At 41.5% G+C, this 16,600-nt stretch overlaps 2 protein-coding genes across 5 annotated transcripts in view; one reads left to right on the forward strand and one right to left on the reverse strand.

Annotated features, from left to right (window-relative positions):
• Window positions 1-6,472, forward strand: part of LOC133390509 (chondroadherin-like protein) — a 23,223-nt gene extending 16,751 nt beyond the window's left edge. For all 3 annotated transcript variants that reach the window (XM_061639254.1, XM_061639255.1, XM_061639256.1), the window contains 2 exons: window positions 337-935; window positions 3,601-6,472. In XM_061639254.1, coding sequence (XP_061495238.1) covers window positions 337-935; window positions 3,601-4,461 — 1,460 coding nt within the window. In that variant the 3' untranslated portion in view covers window positions 4,462-6,472. The remainder of the gene's footprint in view (window positions 1-336; window positions 936-3,600) is intronic.
• Window positions 5,736-16,600, reverse strand: part of RANGAP1 (Ran GTPase activating protein 1) — a 27,421-nt gene continuing 16,556 nt past the window's right edge. Inside the window, exons 11-17 of one of the 2 annotated variants that reach the window (XR_009764415.1) lie at window positions 15,013-15,184; window positions 12,078-12,200; window positions 11,612-11,714; window positions 10,342-10,430; window positions 9,536-9,657; window positions 8,700-8,818; window positions 8,062-8,148 (exon numbers count right to left, since the gene is read on the reverse strand). Coding sequence is in view for 1 of the 2 variants with exons in the window: in XM_061639257.1 (XP_061495241.1) it covers window positions 8,079-8,148; window positions 9,536-9,657; window positions 10,342-10,430; window positions 11,612-11,714; window positions 12,078-12,200; window positions 15,013-15,184 (679 nt within the window). In the remaining variant the exon portion in view is untranslated. Of the gene's footprint in view, window positions 8,149-8,699; window positions 8,819-9,535; window positions 9,658-10,341; window positions 10,431-11,611; window positions 11,715-12,077; window positions 12,201-15,012; window positions 15,185-16,600 lie in introns of both variants that reach the window. The other variant, XM_061639257.1, reaches the window with a different exon arrangement.

A 16,600-nucleotide genomic window follows, 5' to 3' on the forward strand; every position in this document is an offset into this window, starting at 1 on the left:
CCATTTTAATGTTTTTAAATGAAATAGCAGTATACAAATATATTTATAAATAAATCTTGAAATGTGTGGGTTCAAAAAGAAAAGAGTCAGATTTGGGAATGTACAGATACCATCAGATGCAAATGTATTCCAAGCATGACAGCACAGTTTTATTTATTTTTTGAAATGGTTATACAGTACACTGCCTCTCAAATCATAGATCCCCAGGGGACTAGGTCTCTATCCACATCTTTATCACTTGCGGGGAAATGTAGGAGAGAAAACTATAGAGTACGAAAATAGCTTGGGAGTAACTGGCTCTCAGATGATCAACATCTCTCTCTCTCTTTCTCCTAGGTGCATTTTCCCCTTTGAAGCGACTGAGTGTCCTAGACTTGAGTCACAACCTATTGACTGAACTTTCAGACCAGGCCCTTGGTGGTCTCCAACAGCTACGCCGACTTGTCCTCAGTGCTAACCTCATTGCCAACTTGTCAGTCAGAGCTCTCCCAGGCAGCTTGCGCATCCTCTACCTCGACTGGAACAGGCTGAAAAGTGTGCCACTTGCCGTCTGCACCTCTGCCACACTCTCCAGCCTTCATCTTAGTGGTAACCCAATCCGGGAGCTGACACCTCTCTCCTTTGGGAGGAAGCTCAGCTCCCTCAGGCAGCTATTCTTAGAAAACCTGCACCTGGAGAACATAACCAGCTCAACGTTTAAACGGCTACGCAGACTTGAGGTTTTGAGCCTAAGGAACAATAGCTTGGCATCGCTGTCATCTCTATCATCACTGAGATACCTCTCAACTTTGTATCTGACAGGGAACAAATGGCACTGTGACTGCGACTTAATCTGGCTTCGTACCTGGCAGAAGAAAGTGGTAAGAAAAGATCGCAACCCTGTGGAATGCAGTTCCCCTGAAGCCCTTCAGGGACAACAACTGGCAAATATAGAGGTAAATAATTAGCAGTCTGATTCACGCCGACAGGGTCCAGAAACACCTTGCAAATCAGACTGCCAACTGATTATTTAAAATGGAGGGAGGGGGAACCTTTTTCATCCTGAGGGCCACATTCCCTCATAGGCAAAGGGGCAAATGTGGGTGAGGCAATGGATGCAGCACTTACCTTTGCGTACCAGGCTACAATCCAGCCACACAAGTCAGGTTCTATACACACACACACACACACACCTCTCCATCTTCCACCCAGGCAAGGAAGAGATATTATCACAGTTCAAGGACACAATTCTAGCCGCTTGAGGAAGATGTGGTGCAGGGCCTGTGAGAGGAGCATGGCCTCAGGAGACTCCTGAGGGCCAGACAGAGAGGCTTGAGGGCTGCATTCAGCCCCTGGGCTTGAGGTTTATTTTTAAAACTATTCCTTTTTTTTTAAACTATAACCACACCCTCAATACAAGTGACAAGAAAATAAAATAGGATAAACATTATTCCACAAATGAGGTTGCAGAATAAAGGAAATCCCCCCACAGTACTGCCTGCTATTTAATGACAGCTGTGAGATTCTTGTATTGAAGGTGAAGCCTCAGCCCCTGCTGCTGACCCATAGTCCCAACTGCCACCTCATAAATGCTGTATACATGGGAAAAATTTAACCAAGGAAATTTCCCTTTAACCCATGACACTGAAAAGGTAGCTAAGCACTTCAGAGTAAATCGTACTTGTCTAGAGCAGCGGCATTGAAAAAAACAAGTAAAACTCCTCCAGCTGACCTGATTGCCTACCTGCCCCAGTTTCTCTAGCTAATCTAGCATGTCTGCTCCCTTTCCAGTTAGGTTGGGCCTTTCTTTTCCCTCCAACTGTCATTTGGTCCAATAAGGACAAGCAACTAGCCTATTAACAGTCCCTAAAAGTTTGCTAATGAAGAGATTGCTTAGCTATAAGCTTAAATAAATAAATAAACTTTGATATTTTACTTTACCAGGCAAACTGCTCAATGATAACCCGCTAGAGCTAACCAAAAATTGCAGTAAGCCAGAAGAATTAATTATGATTAACCTGACAGTACAACCACATTTTAAAATGGCAACTTCTCAACAGCCTTCCTTAAGCAAATAAGTAGTTGTAGTACTTTCTGTATGTCTCCTGACATGTGTTACAGCAGCCCTCTTAGTAGGGAGTTCCATAGCACGCGGGCAGAATAAGAAATATCCTGTATATTCACTCTGCCCCTGCCCACGTCTCCAATGTATAGGAACTAGATGTGAAAACTTACAAAACAAACACTCTGTACTTGCTCAGAGAGGCAACTCTATACACCAAAGCTGTGGCAGGCATGAAAGCAGGGCCAGTCCCTGATACAAATGAAATTATGTGATTTGCATATCTGTTATTCACCACTCTGTAGACTCAGATTTATTTTTTAGATGTGAGGCACCTCTGTAAGCTTCTGGATTGGCTGTAGCTTTTGTCTGCCAATTCTGCACAATACCTTAGAACAGAGATGGGGAACTTCTTTTGGCTAATGGGCTAGATTCAAACTTTGTCACCCTTCCAAGTACCACATTCCAACGGTGTGTGAGGTAAAAGCGGGCAGGATCGAAGACAAACCAATACATAAATAAAAGAAATACACACTGTAGAGGGCCCTACAACTTCAACATGTCATCTTTACCAGTTCAGCCACTTGATTTCTTCAGATTGCCACATTCTGTCCAAATACACCACTGCTAGGATGACTATGGGCAGATATGTGTGTTCGTCCAAATTCTGATTTTCTTATAACAAAACAATAAATTACTCAATTCTTTTATCACAAGTACAAGCCCTGAAGAGGGATGAATAGTGCTGTGTTCAATCATGGTTGGTGCCAGTGACCGTTCTCTCTGATCAGCACTTCGACATGAGCATATCAGACTCTGAACTGACATTACACATATACTTACATATGCACAAATTAGAGAGAAGAGCTAGACCTTCACCCAAGGTTCACCTGAAGTTGCCTTTACAGAACTGGTAACAGAATAAAATTACTATTCCAAAACTCAGAGTTCATGATACATGATTTCCTCTTACAGGTCTTTTAAAAACTGATCCAAAAAACTGGTCTGAACAGAGCCCTTAGTTCTTTTGTGGGGGAGAAATGTATCAGAACCTGTTCCACAGGAGAAGTAAATTGATATACTTTGAAGATTCTGTGAAGTTAGAAAATTTACAGCCAGTCCCTGTAATCCAGAGCAACTTGCCTTCATTTCCTCACTTCAGCTTCCATTCGTCTGTCCAGTATCCCAGTATGAAACAAAAATTGCTTGTGATGTATCCACTCATCCCACAGTAGCCTCTGGCAAGCAGGTTTTTATAATGTTAAGTCAGCTAGGGGTGTGTACATCACAGGCGATGTTATCCGTCCTACCACCTTCAGTTCTCTTAAAGACTGTTCTGTCTAAAGGGAGCACTGAAGGAAGTAGTGGCAATGTTAAGCTCAGCTCTGAAGTTGTAAGAGCTTTCCCATGAATTTCTATAGTTGAGAGACATTCTATATGCTATGCTTAGTTGCCATGTACTGAAACAAAGAATCTTCCTTTAAAAATTAAGACGTGAGACGCATCACAAAAAGGTTGACACTAAAAGAGGATTTTTCTCATGTCTCTTTTCTTTTTAGTTACAGAAATTGACTTGCCCGCCTTTTCAAACTGATTCTGTCACCATCAGCCCTTCTGCAAATATGCCCAAGATAGCTGCTCTAACCACTGAAATAAGTTCACCACAAGCTGCTACAACCCTTCCTATATCTGTTTTCACTACTTTAATTACTGGTGCGATGAGCTCTACCATAGGCCCAACTACTCACAATAATCCCACATTAGGACCAACTATTGATGATAACCATCATATACTAAAGAAATATGACCCTTGCCTCTCTGACCATATTAGCAGCATCAGTACAAGGACAAAAGATAACACTGCCCTGGTGGTTACTTGGTCTTTCTCCGGGGATCATGACCAGTTTGAAATACGATGTAAATCTTCTGTGGAACAGCACGTACTGCGAGTTATTGGAGGATTAACGGAAATTGAGCTTCACCATCTGCAACCAGGGACTGATTACAGAGTTTGCATTATTCCCCAGAACAAGAATCTCTTGGAGTGTGTGGCTCCTACAGCCCAGCAGTGTACATCAGGACACACTGGAGCCCAAATTCTACCCCAATACAGCAACTTATTCCTGGGAATTGGTGTCAGCACCACACTTTTAGCACTGATGACCCTGACTCTCTTTGCCTTTTATCGGTGGCGGTTCCGACCGATTCGGTTCCAGCGCTACTATGATGAAGACAGCCCATTTTTTCAGCAAGGCATTGTCCAGTCCAAGCTTGCCACAGAGTCAGTCTATGACAGCTTAGAGGAAGATGATCAGCATGTTTATATGACACCTGCCAGCCAATGGCCTGAAGAGAATATAGACTGCACTCCTGTTGCTCTATCCAGCTTTCCTTTCACACCAACCTATGCAAGTCCCTGATATTTAAAACAGAATACAGTCCCAAGCCTCTAATCTGTACTAGTCATTTGTTAAAATGACTAGGAGTTATGAATGGCATCACAGCTGTGGATGAGAAAGTTACTTATATGACCACAATGGAAGGCTGAAAGAGATGGAATACATATTTTCAAACCTGTCTACTTCTTTGTAAAGATTTACTCAAAGAAACAAAATAATCTGCTGTTCACTTTTACAACCATACCAGGAAAATAGTATTAATTCACTAATAGGCAAAAAACCTTGCGGTTTAAGAACGTCCCTATAGCCGACAGATACTTCTATCAAACTTTAAAAAGCAGGGAAATTGGGCAGCTATAGTGAATGCCAAGGGAGCAGGAGACCTGACCTCCTCTCTGAGATATTGTATTGCCCTACAAATTTGTCAAAATGCAAACATAATTTGGGTTGGTCTTTCACAGTCCAATCCACTTGCTGTGTAGCTTGGAAGAATTTGGTAACATGTATAGGTACGTTCTTAAACCGCAAGTTTTTTTTCCCTATTAGTGAATTTCTCTGCTTTTTAATCCGGGAGGTAAGAAATGGGATCCTGTGCAAGTTTGCCGAGAATGGATTGATTATTTGCATGTTTATTGAGTTCAGTGGGATTTACTCCCCTGCAATCATGCTTAGGATAGGTGAAACTGACTACAGGGGGCAGGGAGAGGGGGAGGAGAGGAGGCAAATGAGATCAAAGAACAATCAACCATCATAGTTGCTGCTAGACCATCTGGAATGTACTCTTCCCACAATTACCATCTTTAGAAAAACCAATATATATATTAATGAAATAGTACTTGTAAAGAAGACAGCTGGTATAGCAGTGGGGAGGAGAGCCTGGCTGGGAGTCTGGGAGTTAAAAATCCCTGCTTGTGTCTCCTGGGTGTAAAGGGCCAGACAAAGATCATCCCCAAAGTGAGTGGCTCAGGGATTACATGCCCTGTCACCTGTGCAGCTGTGGGCAAGCTGCATAGTCGCAAGAAGCCCAGTTACCCCCCAGCTGTCAGTTGCGGAAAAGGAAGGGACTGGCTTGTGCAGCTGTGGCAAGCTGAGCAGGCCCTAGCCAGCTGGGGAGGACTAGCCTCAGAGGGAGGCAATGGTAAACCTCCTCTGAATACTGCTTACCATGAAAACCCTATTCATAAGTTGGGATCGACTCGAAGGCACTCTGTTTCCATTTTTACTTGTGAAGAAACCCATACATACTGTTCATGACACAATTGCTCTATTGGTAAGCAACACTACATGGACATATGTTATTCAGTTTATTTTTTAATGATGCAAGTTAGGTTTCTGCCATGTGGGCCAAACATTCATCCAGGTAATGTGTGATGGAACACATCCTTGGTGTTCAGATTTAAGGTCAGATTAAACATTATGTTTAAGATCTACAATTAGTCTCCTAGCATTTTAATTTTACTGAAAGGCAGCCTTTGGGGACTGTGATTCAGCTCATAATGATGGGAGGAAATTGGGTGGTTACCCCTTCCCCACAGGCCATTTTTATAATACAAATTGCATCCATACTTCTTTCATGCCTGGGTGTGAAAACCAAACATCCCCCTATAAGCAGCGAGGAAGATATTTCAATTGCAAAAAAGCAGCCTGTAGGGAGCAAGTGACACGGTTGCTCTCATCAAATTTTCAGCTCCCTTCCCCCAGTTATATTTCCATAAAAAAGTAAATTGGGAGACTAGTCACAGATCTTCTATGCAATAAATATGAGGGTTTGGCTCTTTATCTAAGGCTAGAGGTGAGCAATAGTTTTTAGGAGCATTGACAGTAAAACAAGAGGTGTTGTTGCACATAATGCACACATTCCTTTCCTTTGTTCTGCTTTAGTATCTATTCCAAACAGGGTTTATAGGGTTTTAAAGCACTACAAAACTGTTTGACCAAAAATAACAATGGCATGACAATAGTGGTACTTTTTGGAAACCACCTTGACCATTTTTTTTTAAAGATGGAATATTACATTTATTAAATAAAATGAGTGTGGGTGATTCAATCTCATAGACGTTTCTGGTAGAACTGTCCCTTTGTTTCATTATAAATAATTTGCAGCATCAAGATGGAAAAGAGAGTCAGTCTCATTACTTCAGTGAATTTAAAAAAAGGTAAACAACTGTAGTATTCAGTTAGCAGTTAAATATTACAGCTGAAAGTTTTTAATAATGACAAAAGTAGCCCCTGGGGGAATAAAAAAGAGAGACCACTCTTAAGTTACAATATTGAAGTTTTCTTTTTTAGCAAAGAGTTGCAATATAAATGTTATGCAAACAGTACACACTATGAAGCACCACTCACTTGTATAGGGAAGTAGGGATATCCTAGTTCCTAAGTCCTCTTGTTCAAACAACCCACTAGGAATGGCTCCTGTGCAAGCCCCTTGAAATGAATGGCAGTTGCCTAAATTTTGCTCTTTCATGTTGAACTTGCCCAGGAAATTCTCTTAAAGATGGGTTTTCTCCCAATTGAATAAAAGAGTACTGTTGCGTGGGTGCAATGGTAGCTGGAGAAAGTCAGAGGTATAAGAAACTAATTTACAACATGTTCCCCTCTCTTCACATTTTGAAGTAGCCCCTTAAAAACCAATCTAGTGCAGATGTGCTAAGAACTTTCAACATTGTAAATGGAAAATAACTGAAAGATAACGGAATTGGACCTATGAAGTATAACTAAAAATGAGAAAGTCAGTGTTACTGAATTATATGAAGAACTTGCTCATTTCCAGTTCTGCATCTGCTCAATGAGGCCAATTTCCACTTATGAAATCTCCACTCACAAGCTTGATAAAAATCTAACAATCCATAAGCAATCATTCACTCAAGGGGTAGCAGGAAGACAACGTATAAACAGCAAGATTCCAAGGAGAGCCAATGTTGATTATGCTTATTATGAATCAAACCTATTTTAATTGGGCATGTGTATATGTGTGAAAAAATAGTCTTCTTATAGGCTACCAGAATCAGTCCTACAGAAACATCAGTGAATAGTGGTGAAAGATCACTCATGAACTGGTGAAATATCCCCAGTTAGGGATATATGTCACATTCCACACAACTATCACACCCCACGATTCTGAGAAACAGCAAAAATAGTGCCTTTATACCTGGTGCTGGCCTAGACCTGGAAGAAAAAAATCCCAGCACCAAGCACATAGCATAGCACAGTAATAAAGCTGGCATTAGAATTTTCTGTTACCCAAGAGAGGTGGTCCTCTGACAGACAAACAGTACAGTTTGAGCCATTTGATGACTCCAAAGCTCTAACAGTAGAACTTAGAAACAAAGAATGCAGAACAGTTAGGGAGGACTAACCTCAGACAAAGAAAAAACACAAAAAAATTACACTGGGGAAGACAGAGTTCACTTTGGAAACAGGGAGCTTAACCCCCCCCCCCAAAAAAACCCACAAAAACATTTTAAAAACCACTTGGCAGAGTTCCTCAAAGATTGTTATAGCAGAAGATAGCGAGACATCCTGGTGGCAAGACAGGAAGAGTGTTTCATCCATAAGTTGTGGTGTCTTTGTCTGCTCTCCATCTCAGAGACTCTGACAGCAGTCCTATGATGGGGAAGGGCACAGCTGCCTGTGTATTACAGCTGGTGGAGGGTTTGTAACAGCAAGTGTCGGGCAAAAGAACAGGAATCCAAAGCACGGTTGGGTCTGCAGAGATAAAATGGATGAACATTAAATTGCCCATTTTGTACCTTGTACATGAAGGCTGCCATGGCCTACAACAGGGATGGCTAATAAGCCACCCAGAAGTTGTTGGACTGCGACTCCCATCAGCCCTGACTATTGGCCATGCTGGCCAGCATGGCCAATAGTCAGGGCTGATGGGAGTTGCAGTCCAACAACTTCTGGAAGGTCAAAGGTTAGCCGCGACTGAATTATTATAATGTAGCTATGTAGCGTATAGTAAAGTGTAATAGGGAAAAATTGTGTTGTGAGGCAGAAGTTGTAACAAGAAGGAGGCATGAAAAAGTAATTCTGGATTGAGGGAAGTCTGTCCAGGGCAGACTTAAATATTTAACAGTAACTTGGGCAGCCATATTTTGTGGGCATAGAAGTAATGGTATTAGCAAACAGCGCTTTACATAGTACAGGAGTCTGGTCAATGCAAGTGGCTAAATAAGAATAGCAAGTTATTAAGTTTTCTATGACCAGTTTTATTGTTTTCATGGCCCATGCTTTCATCCCATTAGGAAACTTACCTTAAAAAAAAAGAAGAGTGTGTGCCGTAAGTGAAGAAGAGCGATACAATTTGATGAGATTTATTTCATAGGCTCTTTGAGACTGCCACAGTTTTTTTCATTGGAAAGCAAGGAATATGCTATAGTTTTATGTCAAGGAAATGTGATTTACTAGATTAGTCCAGGACTCCCCACCTCAACCCTACAAAGTCATTCAGTTAACAATTCTCATTCTTTCCAACTCCTTTGGGGTTAAGAAAGCTAAGTCTAGGAATATAAAGTTAATATCCAGCACACAGTAGAAAAGGGTAGGTATATTTAATTTAAATATGCTATACTAAATAAGGTTTTATCTGCTGAATATCATACTTCAAACATCTTAAATGTACATGTTTATTGCTTTCATTTTTAGCATGCAAATAGGACAATCAATACATAGGAATCTATTTAAAAAGGGAATCTATTAGGGCATATAATTACTTTTCCATAATTTAAGACTCTTGCAATGTTACAAATCATGCTTTTGCTTTCCACTAAGATTGCAATCCAATTCACACTTCTTTAGGAGTAAGTCCCATTGAACTCAATGGAGCTTACTTCTGAGTAGACATGGATTGCAGCCTAAGACAGCGCTCATTCTCTCCAAGGGTCCTGTTTGTAGAGTGACAAGATTTTTTTACTATAAAAATCCAAATGTTGGGTTATACAAAGTCAGCTACCCAAAATTATCTTTGTTTACTATTATGTTCAGTTTTGGAGACAGAATGCACAGGAGCTAGTCTAGAAAAGTGACAGCCTATATAAGGTTTTTAAAAGGTGTTGCTAATTTTTCTTCTCAAGAAAGGGACAATACTCACTTTGTGACAAAGGCCAAGAGAACTGGGACAAGAGACTTAGGGAAATAATCCTGCTGGACCATATGGTTCAAAGTCATCAGAGGGCCATAAAGGCTTGGAACAGCCTTGATCTTCTCTTCACTCTGGAAGGAAGTACACAGGTGTGAGATACAAATGAGCATCTAGGATAGTCCAGAGACATTTGATGAGATGGTGTAGTTCAGTCTTGTAAATCCTTGTCCAGGTGTCAGGACCCACCTGTGTCCCCCTTATTTCCCCCACATCCCATCCTGGTTGCCTACCCCCAAGTCTTTCAGACAAGTTCTTTTTGGCCTGAGGAATGAAAGCATAGAACAAAAGCATCTATGCCCAATGTCTCTCCTGGCCTTAAAGGGCATGCAACTGCCATACTATTTCTACAATTTTTCAAGAGCAAAAAAGTTCTCAGGTGGATGCAATTGGGGTGTGATGGGGGAAGAAGAAGGAGGAGTCACAATTGTCCACTTGGCTATTGCTTAGGTACAAATGGTACTTGACCTAGACCCTGTCTCTGCAAGTGTGTGTTTGCATTCCATTCCCGCATGTGCCTTTCGTTTGCTAAGAACAGAAATGGCTACTTCTGTTTTAGAATATTCTGAAGTCAAGATCAGGTTTGTGTTATCCCATATTACCGGATATGCATAGAAGCCTTACATGGTCATACAGACAAGATCATCCACAAGGATGTATCTTGGCCTTATAAATTGTTGTGCTTTTGGGAACAAAAATACTACTTGCTGATACAGATCACACTGCATAGCTGTCACAAATCATGTTTCTCCTCTCACCTTGAGCAATCCCATGTGAATCAGGAGGCTGGTAATGAAAGCATCAGAATTGAAGGTTGCCGATGAAAAGGCTTCTCTCATCAAGGCATCTAAAAAGAGACAGGTTTCAAGTTTTAAGTGAAAGAGATTCTTGTCTTCACTGTACTGGGCAATTTGATTTTAGACCACTTCCCTCATCTCCTAAATTCCAGAGCAGATAGCATCTTCACCATCACTGTTCAATTAGATAACAATTCCAAGCGCAACAAGAGAAGGTATTCTTGGACACTAAGAAAAGGACTTAGTACAACTCCCACTCACTATACATACCATCATAGCATGCAAGAGGTGAGGCCAATTATCATAATGGATGGAACTACCTTCTTGAAAACACAAAAAATAAGCAAGGGGCTGTTTTACAGATACTCTGTAAAATAGGGCAGGGAGAGGTTCTGCATTTGATATGTAGTGAAGCTACCCTGTGGATGTATTCTTCACGTAAGGACTGGCTTATATGTTTGAACTCTCCATATATGCCTCTTTAATCTGTTCCACATGGTAGCTGTTATAATGGGGTGACCCTTTTGCTTGTCACAGCAGTTTTAGGATAAGTGCAGAAACTTAAGGGATCCAGGTGATGAGCCAACACAAACAATCTGCCACATGACAACAGCTGTCATGTTGTAAAAATGTAAAGACGCTTCTAAGTGGCAGCATTTCTGATAAATCTGGCCCTTAGAATTAACTGTCTGGCCCAGTGACCACAAGTCTGACCAATCCAAAATAAACACAACAGGCCACCCATATATTCTGTATAAAGAGGTCTTGATAAGCCCCAAGTTACATCCCTAGGCAGGATTCCAAAAGAGAGAATTTAAGAACCTGGTGGATCAAGTATTTGGCTGGTGTCTGCATATGCCCTAAAGCAGGGGTGGTTAATCAGCAGGCTGCAAACAGCTCTCCTACGAGGTTTTTGTGCGTGTTCTACCCCCCAATTTTTTTTAAAAAAAATAATTTTTACTGACTGCTCCCATAAGTCTCCTGCTGTGATACCAAAAGGTTTTTGTGACCACCCCAAGACCCCCCAAAGGTGTCCTTTTTAAAAAAAAACTAATAATTTAAAATTGGCCACACCCACTTTGACATGCTGTCCCTGGAGGATCAACATAGCTCTTGGACCAAAAAAAAGGTTAGTCATCTCTGCCCTAGATACTGAGCTTGATAGCCTCTTTTTTGCCATCATTCTATTGGCCAAGTTTCCCAGATCTTTGAATGAAAAGCACAAGCTCACCTGTCGTTTCATTCACTGCTGTTTTCACTGTTGGCTCATCTTTGAACACAGAAGATATCTTCAGAAAAACAATAACTACTTTCTCTGTGTCAGATGTATCTGTCTAGAAGAAACATAATTCCAGAATCTAAGAATGCAAGGTCTATGGCAAGATATTTGGTTGCTAGAAAAAATAATTAGTCTATGGCCGTTATACCTAGAGTAGCAGCCCATGATACTTACAGCCCAGCCACTTCAGTTTACAAGTAGTGAGCATGATTTTCCAGAGGAAGAGTACAGATATGTAAGTAGCGAAGTCTTCAGAGACAGGGGCTAAATATATGCAAGTAGTAGAGCCTTTTATAGCTCTCCTGATGCTATTTTACTATTTGTATGTTGAACCCTCTCAAATATCTTGTAAGACCCAATCTCTAACTGCAGCTTAGCGGGGGGGGGGATCAATCCATGAAATATAGCTATGCCTTACCTGCTGAGCTATCAAGCTAGAACACTTGGGGCCCAGTCGCAACAGTTTCTCTGGGGATGGAAAAGCAAGAAAAGTGCCAACATCCACAGGAGGAAGAGGAGGAGAAACCACTGGAGTAGAATCCTGGAACAAAATAGTCCTGAAAATTAGTAAGTCCTAGTACTTCCCCAGAAAACTCACAAGCACTGGAACCATGTGCTGCACATGAGAAGTGGAGGAAGAGGTAGGTCCAAAACAGAGAGGTAGTAATAGCTAATGTATACATGGAAGATCTTCATAAACACCAAAGCTAAACCATAATCATACCCTGATGGGTTTCAAACAGACAACAGATGTCTGATGTTACAGAAAAGAAATGTACAAGTTCTTCAGGTTCACAGGAGAGTTTAATACTATACTACAATGCCCTACATTAGTGGAGAAGAGGCTAATGCTGTATTACAGTGGCCTAAATTTGGCCTATGGGCTACATCTGGCCTGCCAAGCTTCCCATCCAACATGCCAAGGCCATAGCAAAGATTCCTTCTCCTTGCCATAGTCCTACTCCTCAGAAGAAGAGAGCTTCCCCGTTGCAAGCCACCATTTCAAGGATTCCTTCCATTCAGGAAAGCTCCTTTTTACTGCTGCTCAGCTATGTCCTAGACAGTTGGGCAGGAGAGGGAGATCTCCCTGGGATTTCCTACACACACTACTCATCTGTTTCAGCTGAAGAGAGAGCTGCTTCAGTTGTTCCTAAATTATTCCTTTCAGTGCATTGAGAAAGGGACCCCCTTTTCTCAGTGCACAAAGAAGGAACAAAGTAAGTGAATGAGAAGGGGTAAGGGAAGAGTGCTCTGTTCGAGTGTGTGCTGTATGAGAATGTGGGGTGGACCCCTGCTAGTTCTGACCATTTTTTTGTCATGGGGAGTTGTTGGCTGCAAGGGAACATGATCCTCAGGAAAAAAAAGGTTTCCAAGCCTTGCCCTAAATTGGGTCTGATTTGTCACGTTTGATTTAAATTTAGTAGACATAAGTTTCATTAGCCCAGTTCACCCATCAAACTATTGTTTACGGTTGATTAATTAAATTTATATCCCACCCTTTCTCCCAGAAGACACCCAGGGTGGCAAACAAATGACAAAACACTAAAAACACCTATAAAACATATTAAAAACAAAACATCTTAAAAACCATCTTTTAAAAAAAAATATTTAAAACAATTCCAACACAGATGCAGATTGGGATAAGGTCCCATATAAAAGGCTTGTTGAAAGAGGAAGGTCTTTAGTAGGTACTGAAAAGACAACAGATGCCTAATATTTAAGGGGAGGAAATTCCAAAGGGTAGGTGCCACAACACTAAAAGTCCACTTCCTATGTTATGGGGAACAGGCCTCCTGATCAGATGGTATCTGCAGGAGGCCCTCAACTGCAGAGCGCAGCAACTGACTGGATATATAAGGGGTAAGACAATCTTTCAGGCATCCTGGTCCCAACCTGTACAGGGCTTTAGAAACCAAAACTAACACTTTGAACTTAGCCCAGTAGCTAATGTGCAGCCAGAGCAATTCTTTCAGCAACAAGGTAATATGTTGGTGATATCCTGCCCCACTGAGCAGTTGCACTGCTGCATTTTGCAGTAGCTACAGCTGCCGGACCAACCTCATGGGCAGCTCCACATACAGCTCATTACAGTAATCCAGCCTGCAGATTACCAGCGCATGGACAACAGTGGTCAGGCTATCCCGGTCCAGAAACGGCCACAGCTGTCTTACCAGCTGAAACTGGTAAAAGGCACTCCTAGCCACTGAGATCACCTGGGCTTCTAGCAACAAAGATGGATCTAGGAGCACCCCCAGACTATGAACCTGCTCTTTCAGAGGAAGTATGAACCAATCCAGAGCAGCCAATGGAACAATAATCCGGACTCGGGAACTTCCTACCCACAGTGCCTCCATCTTGCTAGGATTGTTCGTTTATTGGCCCTCATCCCCTCATCCAGCCCACTATCGAGTACAGGCACCAGTGGATGACTTGCATGGCCTCTCCCAATTCAGATGTTACCAAGAAATAGAGCTGGGTATCATTGGCATACTGCTGACACTTTGCCTCTAATCTCCTAATGAACGCTATGCATGGCTTCATATAGATGTTAAACCACGTTGGGACAAGATGGTACCCTAAGGCACCCCACAGCACAACTGCCAGGGGACCAAAAGACAATCACCCAATGCTAGTCTATGAAACAGACCCTGGAGATAGATTTGAATCACTGTAAAACAGTGCCTCCAATACCCATTTTATCAAGTTGGCTCCGAAGGCTACAATGACCAATGGTATCACAAGCTGCTCAGAGATCAGCTAACAATAACAGGATCATGCTCCCCCTATCCTTCTCCCACTGTCATCCATCCGGGCAACAAAGCTGATTCAGTGCCACATTTAAAACTATGGTTTATGTGAACAAGAAGCAATCTGCCATACTGTTCAAACGTTCCTGTGGTGCTCCTCCCCCACCATAAACAAACAAGCCAGAGTCTGACTTGATGTTATCACCTCAACCTGGGTTTGTGGTTTGTTTGAAAAATTCTGGTTTCTTTGCCTGTGGCATAATAGCAACTTTTGAGCAGCATGTACCACTATGGTGTTTGTTCACATTAAACCACAATTTGTTTTAAACTATAGTTTAATGTGCAGTGAAAACCAGACTGCCACATTTACATTCTGGAAAAAAGTATTTCCAGTAGCCAAAAGTATCTGAACTGAAATATTTGATTAAGAGCCCAGTTTGGCTTGTATTGTATTAATTTATTATGTTATTAATTAATTTTATGCAACACTTCATTTTTGGAAATAGAAGATTACATGGAAAAATCTAGCAGCAGAAATTTTCTAGAACAGTTTTCCACCCCACATCACTGTGCATACCTTTCCCCTCTCTTTATGTTCATACTTACATGTGCCTCTATGATTTTTTTAGGTGTCAATGATTCTTGTTCTCCTTGGCCTCTCTCCTGCACCTGAGGTGGCTCCTCCTCCTCCTCTTCTTCCTCCTCTTCTTCCTCCTCCTCCTCCTCCTCCTCATCGTCATCATCGTCATCATCGTCATCATCTTCTCCTTCATCATCACTAGGTGGATGAGTTTGTATGAGAATATTATAACTATAGCCACTTCTTGTCATACCCAAACATTTCATTGCTAGTCAGTTCATAAAAATCAACACAAAATAATCGTAAACACAAATAGAACTAGCATCCAAAGAAAAACATATACTGAAAATAAAATCATAATGAAAATGTCAGGTATCAAATTTGTCTCAGAGAATTAAAATCCTGTTATTTTGGACATTTAGGATAACAAACAACTAGTGGCTGTATTTTCTGCCCTGGTTAAACTCTGTTGTATTGCTATACTAATGTAAAGTCACATTGCACACCCTTTTGCAATGGAAAGGCAGGGCAAAAATTTTAAATACCTTCTCATTAGGTAGGCCTCTCTCATAGTGAACATCCCACATACCCCACATGAAGTATAAAAATTAGAAAGACATTTACATACAAAACCGGTTAAATTTGAGGAGCTACTGTCTAATACTGTGCATCAATTCTAGAGGCAATGGATCAATTCACAACAAACAGTTATCTAAGCAACTCTGAATTTATCACCTTAGGGATAGATCATCCTGATTTCAGGTGGTTCTAAAATCTGCTTCCTACTCATGCTGTATTTGAGCTGAACTTGAGCTTATATATCAGTCTCTTGTAGACACATCTTCTCTGTTACTGGAACAGAATCTTGTCTATCTATTAGCTATTTCCCAATACCACAAGAATGCAAATGACTAGATCTTAGAGTACACAGTGAATGACCATCAGGAATGTTAGAATGATGACAGGACCACACCTTACAAGATTCAGAATTTAAGGAAAGATCTGTGGGCCCCTTCAGTAGAAGAACAAATGCCTATACTGCAGCTTGATCGCTAATGGGGAAACATATTCTCCAAAAGGTGCACTCAGAATATATATGTTGGAAGTGGGGCAAGAGCAACTCCTGTTTTGTTCTTTTTGTTTAAGTTCCAGAGGGAAGACAGAGCTAGGGTCCTCCAGATGGATAGGCTTTGTTTACCTTTTACCTGTGATGCTCTGACTGACTTCCTTCTGTTGCTAGACTGTGACGCCTTTAGGAAAGCTTACCTGCCCCTCCTACTTCTGCCCTTTTCCTTTCCTTTGTCCTCTGGCTGACCAGGAGAGAGGAGACTCCCTTTGTCTCTCTTTCTCCGAGCATGGGGCTGACTCCCACACCTGGGCGTTACGCCTCCAACTTAGCTAGTTAGTTAGAACTAGGTTTGCCTTTGTATTTCTATAAATAAAGTAGCTTTTCTTATTTTACTAAGTCTCAATGATGCTGATGCAGGGTAAAAGCCTGCTTTCTTAGGCAAACGCACACACACGCTGGCACACTCGCATTTTCAACATCTGCTGTTACTCTCTGCTGCTGTAGTGCTGCTTTCAAACAAAATTAAGCAACACAACTACACACAG

The sequence above is a fragment of the Rhineura floridana genome, chromosome 8, assembly GCF_030035675.1.
Source record: "Rhineura floridana isolate rRhiFlo1 chromosome 8, rRhiFlo1.hap2, whole genome shotgun sequence".
Lineage (NCBI taxonomy): Eukaryota > Metazoa > Chordata > Lepidosauria > Squamata > Rhineuridae > Rhineura > Rhineura floridana.